The sequence below is a fragment of the Frieseomelitta varia genome, unplaced genomic scaffold, assembly GCF_011392965.1.
Source record: "Frieseomelitta varia isolate USP_RPSP 00005682 unplaced genomic scaffold, Fvar_1.2 scaffold_562, whole genome shotgun sequence".
NCBI classification, from domain to species: Eukaryota; Metazoa; Arthropoda; class Insecta; order Hymenoptera; family Apidae; genus Frieseomelitta; species Frieseomelitta varia.
In genome coordinates this window covers 589,949-610,438 of record NW_025110326.1, presented here as the reverse complement: position 1 = coordinate 610,438, position 20,490 = coordinate 589,949, and the positions used below count along the sequence as shown (strand labels likewise).

At 38.1% G+C, this 20,490-nt stretch overlaps 2 protein-coding genes across 5 annotated transcripts; both read left to right on the top strand.

The window, feature by feature from the left end:
- Window positions 1-1,097: 1,097 nt before the first annotated feature.
- On the top strand, window positions 1,098-5,092 carry LOC122533929 (tax1-binding protein 1 homolog). 2 transcript variants are annotated; one of them, XM_043664099.1, is made up of 10 exons: window positions 1,098-1,424; window positions 1,513-1,665; window positions 2,155-2,286; window positions 2,359-2,547; window positions 3,020-3,235; window positions 3,518-3,652; window positions 3,748-3,947; window positions 4,010-4,266; window positions 4,587-4,746; window positions 5,007-5,092. In XM_043664099.1, exons 1-10 carry the CDS (start codon window positions 1,296-1,298, stop codon window positions 5,011-5,013), a joined length of 1,578 nt encoding a protein of 525 aa, XP_043520034.1. In that variant the 5' UTR covers window positions 1,098-1,295; the 3' UTR covers window positions 5,014-5,092. The 2 variants fall into 2 exon arrangements, with proteins under 2 accessions (XP_043520034.1, XP_043520035.1); XM_043664100.1 differs by lacking the exon at window positions 5,007-5,092 and having other exon boundaries at window positions 4,587-4,865.
- Window positions 5,093-7,053: 1,961 nt separating this feature from the next.
- Window positions 7,054-20,480, top strand: LOC122533927 (227 kDa spindle- and centromere-associated protein-like). 3 transcript variants are annotated; one of them, XM_043664093.1, is made up of 16 exons: window positions 7,054-7,170; window positions 9,425-9,698; window positions 9,831-9,938; window positions 11,973-12,827; window positions 13,096-13,489; window positions 13,843-14,198; window positions 14,515-14,946; window positions 15,294-15,467; window positions 15,555-15,761; window positions 15,846-16,097; window positions 16,665-16,951; window positions 17,019-17,121; window positions 17,667-17,861; window positions 18,141-18,468; window positions 18,664-19,178; window positions 19,873-20,480. In XM_043664093.1, exons 2-16 carry the CDS (start codon window positions 9,519-9,521, stop codon window positions 19,966-19,968), a joined length of 4,482 nt encoding a protein of 1,493 aa, XP_043520028.1. In that variant the 5' UTR covers window positions 7,054-7,170; window positions 9,425-9,518; the 3' UTR covers window positions 19,969-20,480. The 3 variants fall into 3 exon arrangements, with proteins under 3 accessions (XP_043520028.1, XP_043520029.1, XP_043520027.1); XM_043664094.1 differs by lacking the exon at window positions 19,873-20,480 and having other exon boundaries at window positions 18,141-18,248; window positions 18,298-18,468; window positions 18,664-19,084; XM_043664092.1 differs by having other exon boundaries at window positions 18,141-19,178.
- The last annotated feature ends 10 nt before the right edge of the window (window positions 20,481-20,490 follow it).

Here is a 20,490-nt window from a genome sequence, read left to right as displayed (position 1 = left end):
TCATTTATTGAACGTCCCCTGTTCAACCCCTCGTTGAGTTATCGTACAACAGCGTTACACTAATTCGAACGTGGATGGAATTCGTTTTCGATTCATTCTCGCTTTTGTCGTAGCAGCTGTACGGGTCGAAACGAACGTTTGTCAGTTAGGCTTTTCCATTACTGGTTTTACTGTTGGACGAAAATCGATGACAAGATAAAATTAAACGCGAGTGGAATTAAACGTTTCACTGTACAATTGGAGAATTGTTTAATATCGTCGCAATTTGTTTATAAAACAAAGATCCCTTGAGATGAAATTTCATCCGCTGTTTTAAAGATTAATATCCGTTGCAGTTAATAACAGTTCTTGATTTCATTATAATATCCGCGTAATTGAACACCGTCGATGCAGATTATTACAAATGTGTTTAAATTTATGACATTTATTTTTGATGGCATATTTTATGTACATGTTTAATTTGCGTATTACTCGGCGATGTAAATTATTTGGATAAAGGAATGAATTTCAAGTGTAAATATGTTTCAGTGTCAATGTATACTGTTTATTTATAATTAACAACACAAGAGATTGCATTCATCGAATAATTTATATGTAATAAGTTAATTCATTCTCATCCTATAGATACACTCAATGCATCTTTATTGCATAGTATCAGAATTGAGACTCCTGTTACCACTTTTTTGTCATTTTCAATGCTCATCGTAGAAAGAGCGTTCATGTTCAGTTCAAAAAATAATTTTCGGTGCAGATGTAACATTATTCATATTTTGATGTTAATTCCTATCACTAGTAGCGCTGCTGTAAAAAACCAGACTAAATCGATATGATAGAATGTGACACGAAAATAGTAAGAGATTCAAGCGATCCCCAAAACATGGGATACGAAGACTAGAACTAGAAATTGAATGTTCTAGCATTGACTAACAAGTCAATTCTATGTTTAGTCAATGACATTATTCATAATTTCTGCTTTTAATTCTCGTTACTAGTGGCGCTGTAGTGCAAAACCTGACTAAATCGATGTGGTAGATTGTGACACGAAAGTGATAAGGAATTCTTTTATCCTATATCTATCACGATAAAAGATATGAAACCTATTTCTATCGTCAAACAGTATTTACATTTACCATTAATTTTATCATCGATCCACGATTCTTTTGTTTCTTAATTACCTATCTCAATGGTGGTTCGATCAGCTCGCACAAAGTAATGAATATACTTTTGAATTCAACTGTTTGCAATGCGATTTGTTGATCTATTCTTTGGACGTATCTTTCGTGTCATAAATATTTATGAAAATGTATTGCTGTGCACGTGGCACGTTTCACTGTCAGTATGCCAATGAAGTCAAGTTTGACAAATTAAAGACAAAGTACAGCATCGACGAGGATATAGTTGTGCATTACATAATACGAGACAGAGTGAGTGAAGTCTTCTCGGTCTTTTTCCTTCGCGCGGCAGTTAATATCTTGCTGCGTCGCACGTTCTGACGATAATCAAATTTTTAAGATTCACACATCGTCACGTGACTGGATCGGAATTTTCCCAAGAGGATGGAGCAATCTGCAGCAGTATCTTACCTTCGAGTTTGTTGTCCTATCACCCAAAACATCGAATCTGTCCAATCGCAGCATCATGTTTTTACACACGTTTCATCGAGAGGTTATTAAATATGAATATTAGACACGAGTAATAGCCGAGTTGACATTAAAATTTTTATATCATTAAAACAAGAATTTGTTTAGCAGAGTACGAACATTTGTGCAAATTCAAATTTTGCATAAACAGCCGTAGTCTACTAATTGCAGTATGCAAAACTATTGTTTGATACAATTCCTAGAGTTAGAAGTTTCTGAATTATTCTTATTTTGACCTTTCAATATTTCCATGTCTTATTTCAACGAGAATAATTTTAATAACAAACTTTCAACTCAGTCCTAGTTAATTTCAATTTAATCACTCTAATTACTAATTTATTCAAGCTTTAATGATTAATTTAATTTTTAATTTTTAATCATTAATGTATTAATTTACTAACCTTTAAACCAGATTTATTCTAGATTTAAACTAAACCTATCTAACGTTTTCTAATAATTAACAATCAGGTCTGGTTTCTCTGCTTCTGTTTCAAATTTTTCTGTTTGAAAACAGGCGTTACCGAACGTCGATTATCAATTTGTTTACGTAAGCAAAGAAATAGAAATTCTGGGAACCAGCTCCTACTTCCGTTTCATCGTCACCCCGAATCTTCGTCCCCTCGATCGAAACTCGAATATAGTGGACGTAAGTCGTTGCAGGAAATTCACAATTTCCAGTCGGCCATCCGATTGCTAAGAATCGAACGCAATTTTCCAGTGTGGCGTCATGAGCGATGGTTATTCGTCCTTGATCGTGTCACCATCGACAAGCAACACGGGGAAACTGCTTGGATGTAGTAAATCGTTCGACAATATCCAATCTCATCGAATATGTCGGTCATTGGCGGACCACCGTAACAGAACGTGTCGATTCTGCTCGAAATCGGCGTCATTTACAACAAATAGGGTGAGACAACGATTATATTCTGCGCTTTTATTTTCCCTTGAAATTCTTTTACCTATCATTCTCATTTCACTTATTTCTATTCGCGAAAAATAGGAAAGAGGTTGATCATACCTGAAACTTTCGTTTCTTCGATTCGTTTATTTAAAATCTTTATTCGATCATATTCGTGTTATTCAGAATCCTCGTGTCTTAAATTTTCGTTTCTTTTATTTGCCCTTTGTGTTTTGTACCCTTATTTTATTTGGAACACATTTGTGTATTATTATTCAGCAATGACTACACTTTAAACGTTTGTTTTTTAGTTTCTTTCATTTAACTTTACAACTACGTATGTACATATGTGATTTCACTGAAACATCACATCTCGAGTTTCGATGTCGATAAAAATTATACAAATACATACTGTGATATTTGCGACAGATTTTCGTTTCTCGAGCTCAACTTAACCAATAGAATGTTCCGATATTACCAGATTCAGTTTCTGCTGTTGCATAATGAACAGCTAGTAGCAAGGGTGGGTCGTTTGGCGCGCGACTTGGAGTTAAAGGAAGCAGCTGTGAAAAGCGAAAGAATGGCGCAGGCGGTCTTGACAAAGAGATTGCAGGCTTACGAGACGTTCGTCGCGGATATGCTCAAACGTTTGAATCTCACGGGCACCATAAAGATCAAGGATAAAATGGGGAAAGAGGTGCTGATTTAATTTTTATCTTCCTCCATCTTTGTATCAAGTTTTCCATTGCTTTTATTTCGACCCGGATGATCGAATAATTAAATATGAAAATATAATGTATGAGAGAATGGTGACGGTGATTAGTTTGTGGCATTGTTACTCTCACTTTTACTTCGTTAAGTGATGGATCATCATCAATTAATTAATCAATATAATTTATTCGTTCATTAAAGAAAAAAGAGACTCGTTACTTTTATGATCAAAATAATGTGAAAATAATGGTGATTATTATCGGTTCAGATGATTGTACAAAAAGTAAAATCAAAAGACGAGGCAGAGGACAAGCCTCTCCCTGTTTTAGAAGTCTCGATGTTGAATCAATCTCCAGAATCGGCAACGAAGATAAATGAAACGAAGGAAGTTGCTCGCGCATCGGTAAAATCAGTCACGCGTGATAAATTAATACGAAAAATTCTAAGCAAAAATAATCGTCAAATAATTCCATGAATATGAAACAATAATTTTCGCAGAATCTGTTCGATACAGTGAACAACGAAGAAGACAAGGTTTCCAAAGACTTTGCGGAAAGCGGATTCTCTGTGAAAATAGAGCCAGACGAGGGCGAGCAAAATTTCGAAGTTACTTTGTCAGTGGAGAAGGAACAGTCTCAGTTCGATAGGCGAATTTCGATGTCAGCGACGGGATTTAGGGAGGACGGTGAAAAACGGTGGTAAGAAACGAGCCGAGCCGGAGTTTGCAGATACAGCAGCGCGGTGTGTTTAATAATTCCAGCGATTCTTACGTAACGAAAGAGGCCACGGGCGCGATATGTCAACGAGTAGATAATACATGCGGTGTCACCTGTAAAATCGAACAGCCTAACTGTGTCGAGGGCAAGCCGGAAGACGCGGTGAACATGGTGCACGGCGATAAGAAAACGATGGGGAAGCTCGATCCGGTGATAAATCTCGACTCACCGAAATGTTGCTGCGACTGTCATTCGAAAACGTGCAGTTCGATCAAGAAGTTCGACAACGATGGCGTGAATGGTAAGTAATAAGTAGGCTGCGTTAGCAAAATATTTTAAAAATGGGAAAATTGCACACAATTCAAATGATGTTGAAAAATGTATAAAACGTCAATCAATTTTCTAGATTTTGCTTCTTTCAATTAATGTACATTATAAGGAGTATACAGTTTTATTGAGATTGCCAATAGAGATTGTTTGACCGAAGATTCAAATTTTCATCGGTGCAATTGAAAAGGGAAAGGATAATACATTTTGAACATTTTACGTATTTTTCAATATTGCGTGAGTTTTGTGCAACTTTCGTAATGAAATTGTACAATTCGAACTCCTTCTTTCTAGAATGGGTTCTCCAATGCGAATGTGACCTGGAGGTTGCGGATCGAATGTATCAGATGATTGATAATTACGCGGAGCAACAGCGTGGCACGATGGAGGCGAAGAAGGATGGTTTGTCTGCGATTCTTATTAAGGGTAGAAACACGAAATTCGCTGTTATCAAGTAATTGACTTGTTATCTCAGAATCTTTCGAATCGTCGATAAATTCGACTTGTATACGTACCACAGTCCAAGACAAATAAGAGAATTCTCTTTAGAATTAATTTTCAACGAATTTCAAATTAGAGCTGTTGCGCCACAACGTGTGCGTCAACAAATTCCTAAAACAATTTTTCAGCGAATTTATCCCGACGCGCGAAAGAAAAAGTTACTCTATTGCGGGAAAAACAGACGTGAGTCAGAACTGTAAATACATGTTGCAGGTATTAACGCACAAAATCAAGCGGATTTCCAAGTACACGAAATCGATCGTTCGATTTGGCTGATGCTGTCGGTGTAAATAGCGAAAGAAATAGTTTAGCCTTAAAGGCAGTTATCATTAATTGTTACTCGCGTTTGCATCAAGTTACTCCGCATCTACTCCAGCTCCTTTTAATTTCTTTGTATTATACTTAACTTTCAATAAATCGATTCATAACAGAATCATGCAGTTTAGAACAAAAAAAATCTCTATAATTCACTTGGGTCCTTGGAAAACGTTTCCATACATTCTATACATACTTTACTTTACTGTTCTATAAATTATTTTAAGATAACGCGGTAGAAAAGTGCGATAAATAGACGAAGTGAAGTTAGACGAGATAACGATTCAAAGGTAGCTCTACTGTGATGTTCTACCGTAATGCGAAAGTATCGCCGATGAAAACGCGTTTCAAACGTGCTTCAGAATTATTTTCAAGCTTTCTTTCGTCTGAATCTTTTCAACGCGACAGAAAGACACGAGCGCGTGACGGAAATTAAAACATTTCAACGGGAGCGCGTGTACCGCTGCGTCGGAACGTTTGAAAAACTAACTAAATATAGAATAGGAGCGGTGCTATTGTTAGGTTCAACGCGTTTTCGTATCTCCGAGTTTCTCCTTCGACTTCGCCCTTGTGCCAGCCGTCATGGGGCTTGTCACAAATTTACGACGCCAGGAAATTCGCCAAACACACTATCGGACATTATTGTAATACGCGTTTTCGTATTTTCGACCGTGCAAGTTCCACGTAATTTTCTTTGGCATTGGCCAAATTGTCTTTATCTTTTATTCTCGACGACTGTCGTTATTATCGTAAATAATAATTGCCAATGTTCGTAATGAGATATTGAATAATAATTATTGGTGTAATGTTTTCGTTGGTTGGTTTAATTTCTTTTCGCAAGTTGGATTATTAAAAATTTAATGCGAAAAATTTATATAAACAGATCTTTGTTAACCAAATGTACCAATAATTACGAATTTTACTTTACATACTTTAATTTAATGTAGCGAGAGTGGTGTAATTTGTAGTACATGTCTTTAACAAATCAATAACAATTTATTATTTTAAATATAAAATATTTTACTAAATTATCTGAAATAATGGACGAATTTGTTGACCATATTATATAAGATCTACTGTACATCAATCCATTTATATCACAACTGAGATTGCCTGAATCACCGATGCCTGTACGATCGATCATATGTCCTGAGTAGAAAATTCTTTTGCCTATTAAACGGAATATCATTTTGAATATTTCACGCATATTTAAATTTTCTATAAATGTCCAAAAATTCAGTCTTCGAATAAACGTAAAATTCTCAATAATTCCCTTTTGAATAAAATTGCTCCAAACTTACTGATACAGAGCAAGCATTATCCACAAAGTATTCTACTTTTCGATGCGAATTGATCAATAAGCAACTACCAAACTGCTAAAAATTCTAATACCCAATTATATCAACTACTACTCACGATTTTCATCTCAACAAAAGCAAAAGAACCAATTCTACCTCGTTCGTTTATCTCTACGAAACACCGATTCTCCAAGGCCAGACTTGAACTCCATTTAACCGGCGAGTTTAACACTAGAACTACCAAAGTGGTCAAAATGACTAATTCATCATTTTCTTTTTAGATACATTACAAATGCAAAACAGTGTATTTTTACAGGTGTAAATGATTTTCTATAAAATGCATGAATAAAAGTTTGTTGTGTATTCTATTGCATTTTCTATTTTTCTCACTTTAATATCTCTGATAAAAATTCCATTAGCTTTAGTTCTTGGTAGTTCTAGGGTTAAATGGCGTTGTCCCGGGAAAGCCAGATAAACCAAAACCGATCCACCGCCGGCGATCCAGGAAGTTTACTGAAGCTCAAGTACCTGCCGGCGTTGCAAATCAGAGGAGACTCGGAGCGTCACACGGAAGTGACGATCGCGCATGCCCAAGAACAGAAACGAACCCACGTTTCGGACGGACCTCTCGCGCACGCGGTCTTTCGAAACGGTATTTTTAGAGAAGTGAGTCGCTGGCCGCAAGCGGCAACGGTAGTCAAGTGTCGCCGTTGACCCGAAGGAAATCGAATCCACCGAACGATCCACGATTCGGATGACCACCGGTGAGTGTTCAATCGTGATCATAACTTCTTTCAGAATCGCTCTGAAAGACTTCCGCTGTTTGTGTGAAACCGAATCGACCGCTTCGTCTGAACACCGAGTCTCGTTTTCCGCTTCGATTCTTCGAGTTTCGCAATTTCCTGCGACTTGCGCGCAACCGACGTTAAATCACGCTCGATAGATCGGAAGAGGAACGTCGGCCCGTTCTTATGGATCTAAATTTGGTTCGTGGGCTGAACCGCTCGGTACATCTATTTATGATGTATTTTACGGCGCCGGACTTGCGACTCGTGTTCGCGTTTGTTTCGGCTCGTGTTCTGCATGTGTTCTGTATGAAATTCCATCTCGGTTATCGGCGATTTATTGGCTTTTTTTCCATCGCGAATCAGAGTTGAAGAAACTGCGCAACGTGAATCGCGCGAACGCTACTTGATTTCTTCTTGATTCTTGCGGGAAACTTCTCAATGGGAATTCAACAATTGTGGATCACAGAGTTTTCGTTTCTGCGCGACAGTCGAAGACTCCTAATGATTTATCAACCTGTCGACAAGCTGATTTTTACTTAGGTAGAACATGAATATTAGAATTTTATACACGTATTTATGTTCTATTTACAATGATCTGTGAATATCAATTTACTTATCAAAATATATCACAGATTAATATTAATCATAATTAACATTAAACAAATAATAATATGCTTCACTCTAGTCTCTGTTTTCATTTGTTTTACAATATACACGTACTACAGTTGTAACAATTACAATATAATTTAATTAAGGGCATGAATAATCTTATTTATCTTGTCTGTTCTTAATTTATTATTGTATATAGTTAATGTATTGTATATAATATATTATTATATATGATTAACATATTACAAATGTACTAGTTCCAATATTAAAAAAAATCTTCATTTATTATTATATACAATTAATGTAATATGTTACAATGTAACTATGTTCTGGAGAATTGTACTGGCACGGTTGGGTTCTTTGTTATCGTTGCGTTGCGTTGGGAAATGCGCGGCGCTTTTCGATCGTAGATCGAGTTATATTTAAGTCATATTTACATCGCGTGTAGAGACTCGACGGCACGCTGATCGTAAAGCTTCGTTCGAGGATTCCCTACCCTGAAAGAGATGCCTTTGATCTCCGGCAGCAGAGAAGCAAAATTTTGTTCCCTTTCGTTCATTTGTTTTCTTATCGGAAACGATGAACCACCGTTTTTTTACCAAGTCTCGCGCCTTCTTCTCCTCGAGGGAGATTAACGCGGATCTGTCTTCTAAAAATACGAGTCCGACCCGGTCTGACTTTTTTCCCTTCCGTGCCAGCTCGCTCTACGGAGCTAATCGATAGTTAGCGCATTAGTGAGAATTGACAAACAAATTCGTTCGTCTTCGTATAACTTCGCGCGAAGTTCAATTGACGAAGTTGGAAAGAGACGTTTATAGAGGTGTTTTTGTTTCTTGATGAACACGGCGCAGCCAGAGAACCAGTGGCGTGTTCGTGGCGTCATTATTCTTCAACTTACGAATTGAGAAACATAGTCAGAATATCTTTTTTTTCTTCCAAGAATGAGATAAATTAATAAGGGAGAAATTCACTCTTTTGTATATAATGATAATACTTCAAAGTTCCGGTAATCATGGAATGAATACAAATTCTACGATGAATTTCAACTTCATTTAAAGATTCAGAATTTAGAATTTTAATTTTACTTGGTTTAGAATCCTCCAGCCTCTGTAATTCCGTAAAAATTCGAATTTCATAAAATTCTTCAATTAACTCGAATATTGTAATTCGAGTTTTAAATCTATTTTTTAAATCTATGAATCGATTAGCATCGATTCATTCAGAAATTAGATCTTCAAAATTTTAATTTAACGAAAAACTTAAAATTTAGAATGCACCGTCTGCTCGTTATACAGTAGTCTGTTATTATTATCATTAAACACGTATATACATTGTTATTTTTATTATTAAACACGTATATACACTGTTACTTTTATTATTAAACACGTATATACGTAAATTACAGTATACAAATAATTATACATATACAAATATATGTGATTGTAATTATATATTAATATATATTATAATTGCATATACGTATATTATAATTATAAATTAATGTACAAATAATTACATTTACGTATTGATATAATTACGAATATACGTAATATAATATTACATGTTACAATATGTGTAATCATATTAATAAATTAAACAATAAATTAAACCACGCTTTCAGATACTTCGAAACTCTCCAGCCAGATCGAACAAAATTCCCATAAATCGCGAACGTCAACGAAGAGATTAGCGCTCGCTAGTAGAGCAAGTGCAGTATGGGCGCGGCTGGCAGTAGTAACAGCACGCCATCCACGTCGGCATCGTTTAGGGGGCGAAGCGAGGGGACGTTCGTCTACGGGACAGAGGGATCCTGCTGTCCAGAATACGCGAACGAAAATATACGACAAAGGACGAGGACCAGCGCGTTCGACGTGGGTGAAGAACCTCGATCGCAGGTTAAATATAAAACGAATATTTATCGTTACAGCTAGCGGGCAAACGCTCGAGACAAGATCAGCCAACGAGAAAACACTCGGCACCGCCGTTTATATATCGGTTTTTATTTTAATTCCTCCGGAATCTTTCAGGGTCCAAGTCCTTACGCGACTTTCACGGGCGAAGAACGATGGTGTCAAAGACCGACAGCGCCCAGTTTGTCGAACTTGCGTTCTCGTGACTTGCGACGAGAGAGTTTGGTAAGCGAAGACTTTTCTCTTTGTTCCCTTAAGCGAACGCGAACGAACGACCGAGAGAAAATTAAGCTGCGTCGAGATGCTTCTCTTCGATGAGAATCGTAGAATGACCAGGGGAAATTTGCATTGGCACTGAGTTAAAATGGAAGAAATTTAAAATTTGTCGAACAATGTTTTCTTATTCCAAGTGTTCTCTCACCAATGAAGAAATGCACACACTTCCAGTATATGCCTGGTGCTTTCTTTTATTTCCAATGCTCATCTGTTTCATGACTCAACGTTCATCCCCGACTGTATGATTCACATAATCCGATTGTCTCAATGTGAAAGAAGATCCTCGAGATACAACGATGCTTCTTGCATCACTTGCTAATAAAATCAGACTGCTAGTCCGTAGCGAAAGTTAAAAGAATTGAATTGTTCGGAATTAATCCCCCTCTACCGGACGGGGGGATCTAGGCGTCCGAAGCTTTCTCGAAATTCAAACATTTGACAAAGTCTACGAAACGTAGTAGTGGCGATTTCGCAGAAATTCGGGGAAACGCGACAGAAAAACACGACAGTCTTTTGTCCGTCGACGACGTAGGTAGATAACGGCGAGAGAAATTTTCCGAGTCGCGTTCGCTCTTTTGTTCGGGGCGGGAAATCTGGCGAGCCTCCAAGAAGCTTCGTGGCACCTCGCGGATTTCGGGAGAACACGCTGAGTCACGGCCACTGTAGCTCCGCGAGTTCGCAGTCATCGATCGCGATCACGTGCCCCCGTGTCTCGAGCTTCTTCGGCGAACGCCTCTACCCCTCGTGCCAGTGCATTCTCGTAGATCGTTCGATGCGGATCGAGCTTGGCGCGAAGCTCGCCGACGATCGATCCTAAGGACACCAGTCCTCCACGACCGCAACGACTGCATGGATACGCGAATCTTCAAAGAGTTTCAGGATTTTTGCGAGACTCGACAAACACTGAGACTACGCACTTGATACTATCTCGGCGTTTGTTTGCTACTACGCGTAAGTTTTCAATGGAGAGTAGAATTCTGCTGTTTCTTTTGTTCGTGAATATGTTTTATATGATTTACTTGGAATGGTTTCAAAGATTGATAGCGTGTAGTAGGTATTGGAGTTCTGGTAAAAATTATTTACATTATTATTCCTCGATGTTATTTGATATAATTATTGTATATTGTTCTTTGTAATATTATTTCTCAACCTATTGGATTCTTAAAATGTCCGTGTTTTAACAGATCAATGACATCATAATTTGTGAAGTATTATAAATTATCGTAATATTGTAAATATTTATAATATTATATAAGATCTGCTGTGGTGTGGACAAATCTTGAAAATTTAACTGATACAGGTATAGAAATAATATTAAACTGTTGCAATTATTCATTATATTGGAGAACGTTGTTATTTAAAGGGATGATTTTTAAAATATGTTACAAAATATATATTAAGAGTAATATATTGCAAAATATATATTTTATAAGAGTAACATAATATATTATATTATAAAATATATATTTTAAAATATTTAAATATTATTAATATTATTAATATTATTAATATTTAAATATTATTAATATTTAAATATTATTAATATTATTATATTAATATTTGTATTATATATATATTTTATAAAATATCATATTTCAAAATACGTTATAAACCATATATTATTTCTTCTTTTTTCTTATCATTTCTTTGTTTCATTAAGGTCCAAGAAGAATTCTAGATTTGTTATTAAGTTTTCTCCGTCCACCAAAGAGGAAATTTCTAAATTCCTAAAATTTCCTAGAGAAAGTTTGACTCTGACTCCGAGTTTCTAAACGAAAGAGTTCATCGAAACCGGGGCTTCTAAAAATCTCGATTTCCCTCCCCCTTCGCCGATCAGAGCCCCCGTAGAACGCGGTGAAGAAAGAAAGCAACGCGAGACCCGAGACCCGTCCACGTAACCATTCCTTGAACCAGAATTCCGATCGTCGATCCTCTCGGTTCAATTAGCGCCTCTGAAATTAGTTCAATTTATTTATATTGCAGTTGACGTACGCCGCGCAGATGACAGGTTGGCAGACAGCCGAGGGGCATGGCCCTTCTTCGTTCGCTCAACAGAACCAGAAGGCTATGGAGGTGATTTCGCAGCTGGCTATGGCCAATCAGCAGCTAGCTACCGCGAACACCGCGACTCTCGCCAATTTAGAGGCGCTTTACATGGAACTGTCGAGAGAAAGGGAACTGAGGAGGCGAGTGGCATCGTCTGAAGAATCAATGCCGGACGAAGCCTTGAAGAAAAGACTGACGACGAACGATGAGAGAAGAGAGGAAGAGGAGGAGGAAGGAGAAAAAGTAGAAGAAGACGAAGAGAGGCAAAGAATGGAGTTTAGGATCGAGAGATTGGAAAACGGTTTGAGGAAGGTTCGATCGAGGATAGAGAGGCTAGAGAAGACGAACCAAGGAGAGGACGAACGACAGAGTTCGACGAGTGTCTGTGATTCGAAGGGGATCCGAGACGCAGATCGTCGGTGGACGATCGACGATCCGTGTGATAGGCTCGCGAGCAGCGCCGGTGTACCTGAACGAGAATTCAAAGGGCAGACGACGATGGACGAGGCTCGAGCAAAGACTGTTTCTAGAGTAAGCTTCGTAAACGTCGAGGGCTCCAGGTGGAACGTGGAGGGCCGACACGTGGCAAATTTGCATTTAGAGAAGTCGAGTGAAGGTAGAATAGAGGATGAAACGAAGGAAAGTTTGGATGGGAAAGAAGCGGTGAGATTGTTGAAGGAAGTTGAGAGATTGAAAGCCGAGCGATCCGAGTATCAACGTGAGAACGAGAGGCTAGCGAAAGAGTTGGTGGAGGAGAAGGCGATGGTGAGGAAACTGAGGAAAGATTGCGAAGTGAGTTTGTGCATCCTGTATCCTTCTTGTAATTTATGTCTTATGCATCTTATTAATTGGAAATTAATAGACAGATCTTGACGGATTCTTGAAACAATTTTTCAAGGGAATAAAATTCCTTTAAAAGCTGAAATTTTGCGCAAAATTTTAAGTTTGGATTTCAAACTCAAAATTGTCTTGATATTGGAAAATATAGTTACAGAGACACTGTATAATAAATATAGTAAGATAGTAATCGCAGTTATATCGAAAAATTTTGATTTCCTAGGAATCACAATCGCGACACGAGGAGGCGGAGTCGAGTTTGAAAGAGCGGAGAGAGGAATACGAAAAGTTGATGGCAAAGTTCGACGTTGCGACGAAGGAAACGGAGAGATTGTTGAAGGAAATAGACGAGTTCAACGCGTTGCAGAACACTGCCGAAGCAAAGATCTCCAGTCTCGAGCAAGATTTGCAAAAGTCGTTGTTGGAAAAGGAGGAGATCATAAACACCGAGAGCCAGAAGACTTTGGAATTAAAGGCGCAGCTGTCGGAGGAGGTATCCGATAAGAAGAAGCAGATAAAGGCCCTCGAAGACGCTTTGGACGAGATTCAAAGACTGAAGGAGACTATCAAGACTGAGAGGAAAAGTACAGATGTCGATGACTTGAAAGAAGACGTTGGTACGTTCGGTATCGTTTAAACCAATTATTGGCGTACGTATGCTGATTGAAAAAGAATCGATAAATTCTAAAAGTTCTAAAAATCCAGCATTCCGAAGTTCCAAAGTTTCAAAGTTTCAACGTTCCAATGTTTCCAAGTATCAGAGTTTCTAATTTCCAAATTTCCAAATTTTTAAATTTCTAAATTTTCAAATTTTTAAATTTCTAAAGTTCCAAATTTTTAAATTTCTAAATGTCCAAAGTTCGAAACTTCAAAAATTCCAAAATTCGAGAAAATAAGAATTGAGGGTTTCTAAAATTTAAATAAAAAATCAGAAGGTATTTATATTTGTTTATCGTTTCGTTTCGAGCAGATGCGATCGAATCGACAGACGATCCACAAGGAAGCCCGCCTGCCGATCGCACGTCGGGGAACATCGAGGAATTCAAGAAGGAATTAATCCTGAAGAGAGAGGCGAGGCAAAGAGCGATAGCGGCGGTTTCGTCGGAAATGGAGCGACTTAGACGGGAATTAGACGCGGAGAAGGAGGCTCACTCGGAAACTTCGAGGATGTTGGAGCTTCTGAGGTCTGCGCAGAACGACGCTCGAGCACGAACAAACACGGCTGACGACAGCTTGAAGAAGACTAGAGAGAAAGATCAGAAACCAAACGAACACGAGTTGGCCACGCAACGTTTGGAGGCTCAACGACTAACGAGCGTTTTGAAGGTAAATCTTTCGAACGTTTTTCTACAAATTTCTATTTTCAGTAAATCAAAATCTACATACCAGATCACTTTCGACGAGCCTGAAAATTTTAGAAGATTATTTTCGAATTTCTACAGAATGTTAATAAGAAAAATCGTTTCTGCAAAAATTTGACAAAAGTAAATTTATAAGTATCGTTAATATTAACAAAAATTATTTCCAAATCCACTAGTTGAAAAATCCAGCAAACTTGATGCAATTGAAATTAAAAAGATTCCGTAAGCAGCCTTACTTGCGTTATTGTTGAAAAACAGAGTCCAAAATGTAACAATTTCAGATATCCGACGAGCTGAGGAACAACATCCGCATTCAAATGGACAAGGTGGACGATCTTCGGTATAGTTTGGAGGTTGAACCGGATCAGCATCGGTACCGCATTCGTTGCTTGTCGGACGTGACCAACCGGACCCGAGAGGCCGTTTACTTCAGAGAACGTGCTACCAACGAGCTGAAGGACCATCTAGCGCAGATTCTGGCGCGACTTGGTGACAGGAGCTTCCTAGAAGCGAAGGACGGGGTTAGCCTGGAGTGCGAACGTCAGCTGGAGAATATCAATAGCCTGAAGAGCCTCTACAACGAGAGGCTGAAAGTGCTGAACGAAGTGAGGGAGACGGCGGCCAGAGAGCTAGCGGAGGCCAGGGTGAGACTGGATCACTCGTTGAAAAAATGCGAATGCCTGGAGGATGATCTAAAGAAGGCCGACGAGAAGGTCATTGAGCGTAAATCTTATTTTATTTAAAAAAATTATGTATATACATGCTTATTTATTTATGTATTTATTTTATGTAACACGTACATGGGACCTGTTCTCGTTCTCGAAAAATTTTCCAAACTCGTTTCTCGTTTTCCAGTTTTCAAACTTTTCCAAGTCTCGATTTCCTGAAATAATTTGCTAGTCAGTTGGTATTCTCTATGATAAATATTTGGTGGACTAACCTATACATGGGTATCCCGTTATTAGGATACTATAGAGATACTGTCACAGATCGATGCCAGATCGTGTTTTTTTCACGTGTTTGTTTCAAATACGTACCTTTTTCCCTTCACTTGGGACAGGCCGACGCGCAGTATACGGAGATAACGAATTTGGAATCTCAACTGGGACTCACCAAAGCGGACTGCAGAGATCTGCAGAATCAGATGTCGCTGATCAATAGCCTGTTTACACAGATGCTGTTGGGTGCCACCTCTGCCGACATGGACCTCGATCGATTGACTCAGTTACTTCAGGTATTAGAAAATTTTGTTCTACGACGAAAGCGAGGGTGCAAAGTCAACAATGATACATCGACGCCGTTCGCGACGATGTTTTAACAGGAGAATCACGACTTGATATGCGACATGGCGAGGGAGGAAGGCACCGAAGCCGCTGCGCTTCCCAAGCTTCTTCTCGACCTGATCGAGCAGGTCGAGGGCAGTAAAACGTCACAGAAACACGGCGACGGGGGAAACGGAACCGAGGTTGAAACAGAGAAGAAGGAAGACGACTTACAGCAGGAGGACATAGCTCACAACCTGCCTAAAGTAAGATTAGTAAAAGTAAATTCAACGTTTAACGTCGTTTCTCGTTGTTTACCAAACGGATATTTCCTTATTTTTTCGTTCTAGGTCTGGCGTGTCTTGTTGGAGTTGCTCAGTTGTCACGCGGAATGTGCTCCGTCCGCTTCAGCGGCATCCTCCTCGGACCCAAACATCTGTTACAAATCGATCGATACGCCAGCCGGCCCCAGATTGGTGATCTCGGTCAGCAAAACGTACATCCGCCTGAAAGAGTTGATATTAGAAAAGAAACACTTGGAGAAGGAGATGAATCGGATGAAACAGTTGAACGTCCATTTGGAGTGTAAACTTGGCGAACAGGTAGAAAACATAGTTCATTCTCATATCATTGCAAATTATATTATATATTTAATATTATATATATATTATAATATTATATACATGTTAAATATATTATATATTATATTATTATATTATATATTAAACATATTATATTATTATAATATAATAATATTATTATATTATTATATTATATATTAAATATATATTATATATTTAAATTCGTTCTTTAATATGTATTTATTTTATATTATTTTATATTTATTTACTTATATATATATATATATTTTTTTTTCATTCTTTAATATATATTTATTTTATATCATTTTACATTTATTTATTTTATATATATATATATATATATATAATATATTTAAATTAATTCTTTAATATATATTTATTTTATATTATTTTATATTTATTTATTTTATATATATATAATATATTTAAATTAATTCTTTAATATATATTTATTCTATATTTATTTACTTTTATATATATATTATATATTTAAATTCATTCTCAATTTATTTCCTTTCCGTTTATTTCATTCGTTTCGTTTTTGAAAGAGAGCGCGCGTATTTCCAGGAGAAGCGACTGTCAGCAGTGTCAGTGGAATTGAGTAAAACGTGGACGATAGTCGATCGAATGCAGGCCCAGCATCATCAGCTGCACACGCACGAGAAGATCCTGCGATACGAGCTGCAGCAGAAGCGGAAAATGTTGCAGGAGCTGAAACAAGAATTGGAGTACTGTCGCGAGAAGTGGGAGTCCGCCAGGCAGAAGAACACGAACACGGAATTGGAGTGGAGGAGCTTGAGAAGAGAGTTCGCTGCTAGGAAAGCTCTCGCTTCTCACGATTCTTTCAATAACAGGTAGATCGATGTTTTCCGACTGTTGATCTTCGTGTTCTCTAAAACTTTTGTTCATCTTTCAATACAGCGCGGAAAGCGGATTCAGCGACGAACGAGGTGATGATACCGACGAGGAAGACGACGCCATGGACGACAGAATTAGATTAGGCCTGCGCAGAAGGTCGCGAAAGGTTACTATCTATTCGATTGTTTTTGGTATTGTTCCATATCATAAATATTATTCCGTATTATAATGTAATTTAATTTATAATGATATGATTTTATAACACATGTATATTGTGTTTTAACTTTTTTCCTTTTTATTAAGCTATAAAATCCGCTGCTGGGTTATTAGCTGTACAGATTGCTTTCTGTCCAGATTAGCTGTTCAGATCGCTAACTGTACAGACATGCTTTCTGTCTTAAAGGATAACACGGATATACAACTATGATACATATTTTCTGTTTACATACTTATAATTAGAGCCGAAGGATATTGTTAAATTATTTATAGTCATTGCTAAGTACTCGATACAAATTAATTATAAATGTCAACTGTGGTTTTTAAGAAATTGTGTGAATACAAGTAGTATATGGTTTGCTCAAAATGTGGTATTATTCCATAACATAAAAATATTTTTATATTTATTTATTATATTATTTATAATCAATACATTAATATGATACGATATTATATTTTATATATACAAATATTATACGTTATAAATTTGTTCAGGAGAGTCCTCGAGCACCAACGCCGGACACAGAATCAGAACAGCCAACCGACACGGAGCTATCCGAGCCAAAGACAGGCTCCTCAGCAACGTTAGAGCAACGAACCCCTACTCCAGAGACTGAAGCAGAACTAGATGAGACAGAAGTCGCGGACGCGGTTCTAAACACTGAATCCACGAACGTAGCAGAATCACCAGTAACAACCATTACTTACATTTCTCTCTTTTTACGAACTGCTCTCAACTTCTCTCACTTCGATTGTTTTGTATTACAAGTCGTTCAATTAATTAATTAATTCGTAATTTTTCGTTGGTAATTCGATTGATCTAGAACGTGAAATTCACTCAAGTAAAATCTTATGTTCATCATCATACCGTAAATTTGCAATTTATTTCAAATTTTATAGTTCCAGTGTGAAAAACTGAATGCTAACAATCACACAGATTCCTCGACACTAACCTCTCTCTCTTAACAGTTGCTTCCAGAAAGTCCACAAGAATCGTTAAATCCGCTGGACCAGGCTCTGACAAATGTTATCCAGGATCTCATTAGCATCGATAGCACTATAAACGTCACCTCAACAGCCTTCTCATCGTCAACCGACGAGAATATCATGGAAAATGTCACGAATGAAGACAACATGGTATCAATCATCGAACCTTGGTCTACGACGCCTCTGCAATCTCAGAAAACCACCACGGAGGTACTCGACGATACTTCTACTCTCGATCCTCCGACAATGCAGACCTGTACCTCGTCGACCGTCAGAGCGGAGGGAGCTCGAAGTAGAAACGAAACGGACGGTGAGAAAGCAAAGAACGAGGACACCTCGATATTGTCCACGTCCTATGTACCCAGTGTGATCAGCGTAGCAAACGCGCAGCCTGTGTTCTCTATCGGACCCTTCCCTCCGTCCAGCGTGGCACCTACGATCGTGAAAAACGTCCAATTCAGAGACCCTCTGATCGTCGGCCCGTCTAATCGATTTTTTGCTCCAGTTTTCGGACAAATGTCTTCTCCCTCGCCCTTCGTCTCCTCGACGTGCCAAGACGCGGCGGAGTGCAGAGAAAAACCCGGAGCCAACAGATCGTTGGAGAACATCGTGGATTCGGACAACGTCTCCGTGGACTCTACATCGAGCTTGGAGACTGTCAAAGAGATTGCCACCGCTGACATGGGCTCGTCCAGTGACACTGGAAAACTCTCTGACTCTGCGAGCCTGGCTGAAGCTGGCGGGTCGGCGAAGACCCAGAATGAGAGAATGGTTTCCACCGTGAAAGGCAGAACGCCCGAGGAAGCTTTAGCCGCTAGAGAAGACAGGCTGAAGAGGTTGGAGGAACAGGCGAAATGGTTGATGAACAAAATGAACGCGACCAACAGAAGGGGTTCTGCATTGAGCACTAGGCTAGAGGAGCTTCACGAGGTCTACGGGGAACCGCCTGTTCCTCCTCCTATGCCCGATGTCCTGCCTAGTCGAAGATTGAGGACTGCTTTGTCGGATCTACCTCGTCAGGTACGGATTACGACTTACGGAATTACGTTCCTTTCAAAGTTTCGTTTTGTCGAGTCACGTCGGTGGTGAGTGGCTCTTGTAAATCTCTTGGCATTTGACGGAATGTTGTATAAATAGTTTCTCTTCTTCGCGTGACGAGAATCTTTTAAAAGTAACCGTGATGTGGTGAATTTGATATTTACGTTGTATAAGTTTGTACAACGGCAGCTTTTGCTTTTTGTTGATTTTTTTTTTTTTTTTTTTTTTTTGTTGGTTTGCACATACTTGGTGTTTCGTTTATTCCTTTCTAAAAGTTTATTTTAATTTCATATATCGAACGAATTGAACATATGTGAATCTCCTCACTTTAGACATTTTGCCTCAGACTTTTATTCTTCGCCTATTTCTTCCTTGCTGCTTTTATGCTTTTAATGTATCAATTTTTATTTTTATGCCTTAATATATCAATATTTTTTAACAATCTGGAAGATATTTAATTTAACGTATCGAAATATTTTATTATTTCTCAGTATCAGTCATCCTATGTTCACCACAATATATTTGATCTCATTTGTTTTTACAATTCTTATTATTTATAAATATATTGTTATTCATGAATTATTATATTTATATCATATTTATTATTTATAATTATTTTTGTATTCAACAGTTTTACTGATACGATATAATTGCCGAATGACGTGTTACTCTTCAGGTACCTGAATCATCGATCACCGAGGATGCCAAAAATACCGAGAAGCTCGACTCAAGTGGCGATTCCAACCAACCATCACCCGATAACGCATCTTGAGACGTCTGCCACTTTATTCCCGTCGTGTACATGAAAACGTGAACAAAACACGGGCAACTCGTGTGTACGAAACGTGCCGGCGCTCGCTTCCACGAGAAATTATATAATTCTAGAATGAGTCCGAGCTCTCTTTGCGATTCGTTCCGAACAAATCGATGAATCGATTCTTTCGTTCTTTTTTCTTTTGTCGCGAATCAAACGTCTCGTCTCCACTTAAAATAATTAAATCTACGTTTCCCTCTCGTAAATGTACGAAAGACTTTGAAACATGCCTGGCTGTGATTCAAAGCCATTGATACGAGTATTTTCTCTACTAAACGAGTGTTCTTCCTTTTCTTTTCTTCCATTCTTGAACAATTTCAATTGTCGGTGTATCTGTCGATGTGAGTAAACGTCTCGTTGTTCCTAACAAGAGAATCTCTATGTGATCGCTCTCGAATCCGTTCCTGTTTTGTACCTTCTACGAACTGTACCTACTAATTTCGCCGTATGAATAAAAATTCTACAAAAAGGCCGAGTCAT

Coding starts and splice junctions, on each gene's coding strand:
- LOC122533929 (XM_043664099.1), top strand. CDS start 1,296: ATGAAAATGTATTGCTGTGCACGTGGCACGTTTCACTGTCAGTATGCC. Junction 2,548..3,019: donor CGTCATTTACAACAAATAGG/GTGAGACAACGA, acceptor CGATATTACCAG/ATTCAGTTTCTGCTGTTGCA. Junction 3,948..4,009: donor GAGGACGGTGAAAAACGGTG/GTAAGAAACGAG, acceptor TAATAATTCCAG/CGATTCTTACGTAACGAAAG.
- LOC122533927 (XM_043664092.1), top strand. CDS start 9,519: ATGGGCGCGGCTGGCAGTAGTAACAGCACGCCATCCACGTCGGCATCG. Junction 9,939..11,972: donor ACTTGCGACGAGAGAGTTTG/GTAAGCGAAGAC, acceptor TTTATATTGCAG/TTGACGTACGCCGCGCAGAT. Junction 12,828..13,095: donor AACTGAGGAAAGATTGCGAA/GTGAGTTTGTGC, acceptor TTGATTTCCTAG/GAATCACAATCGCGACACGA.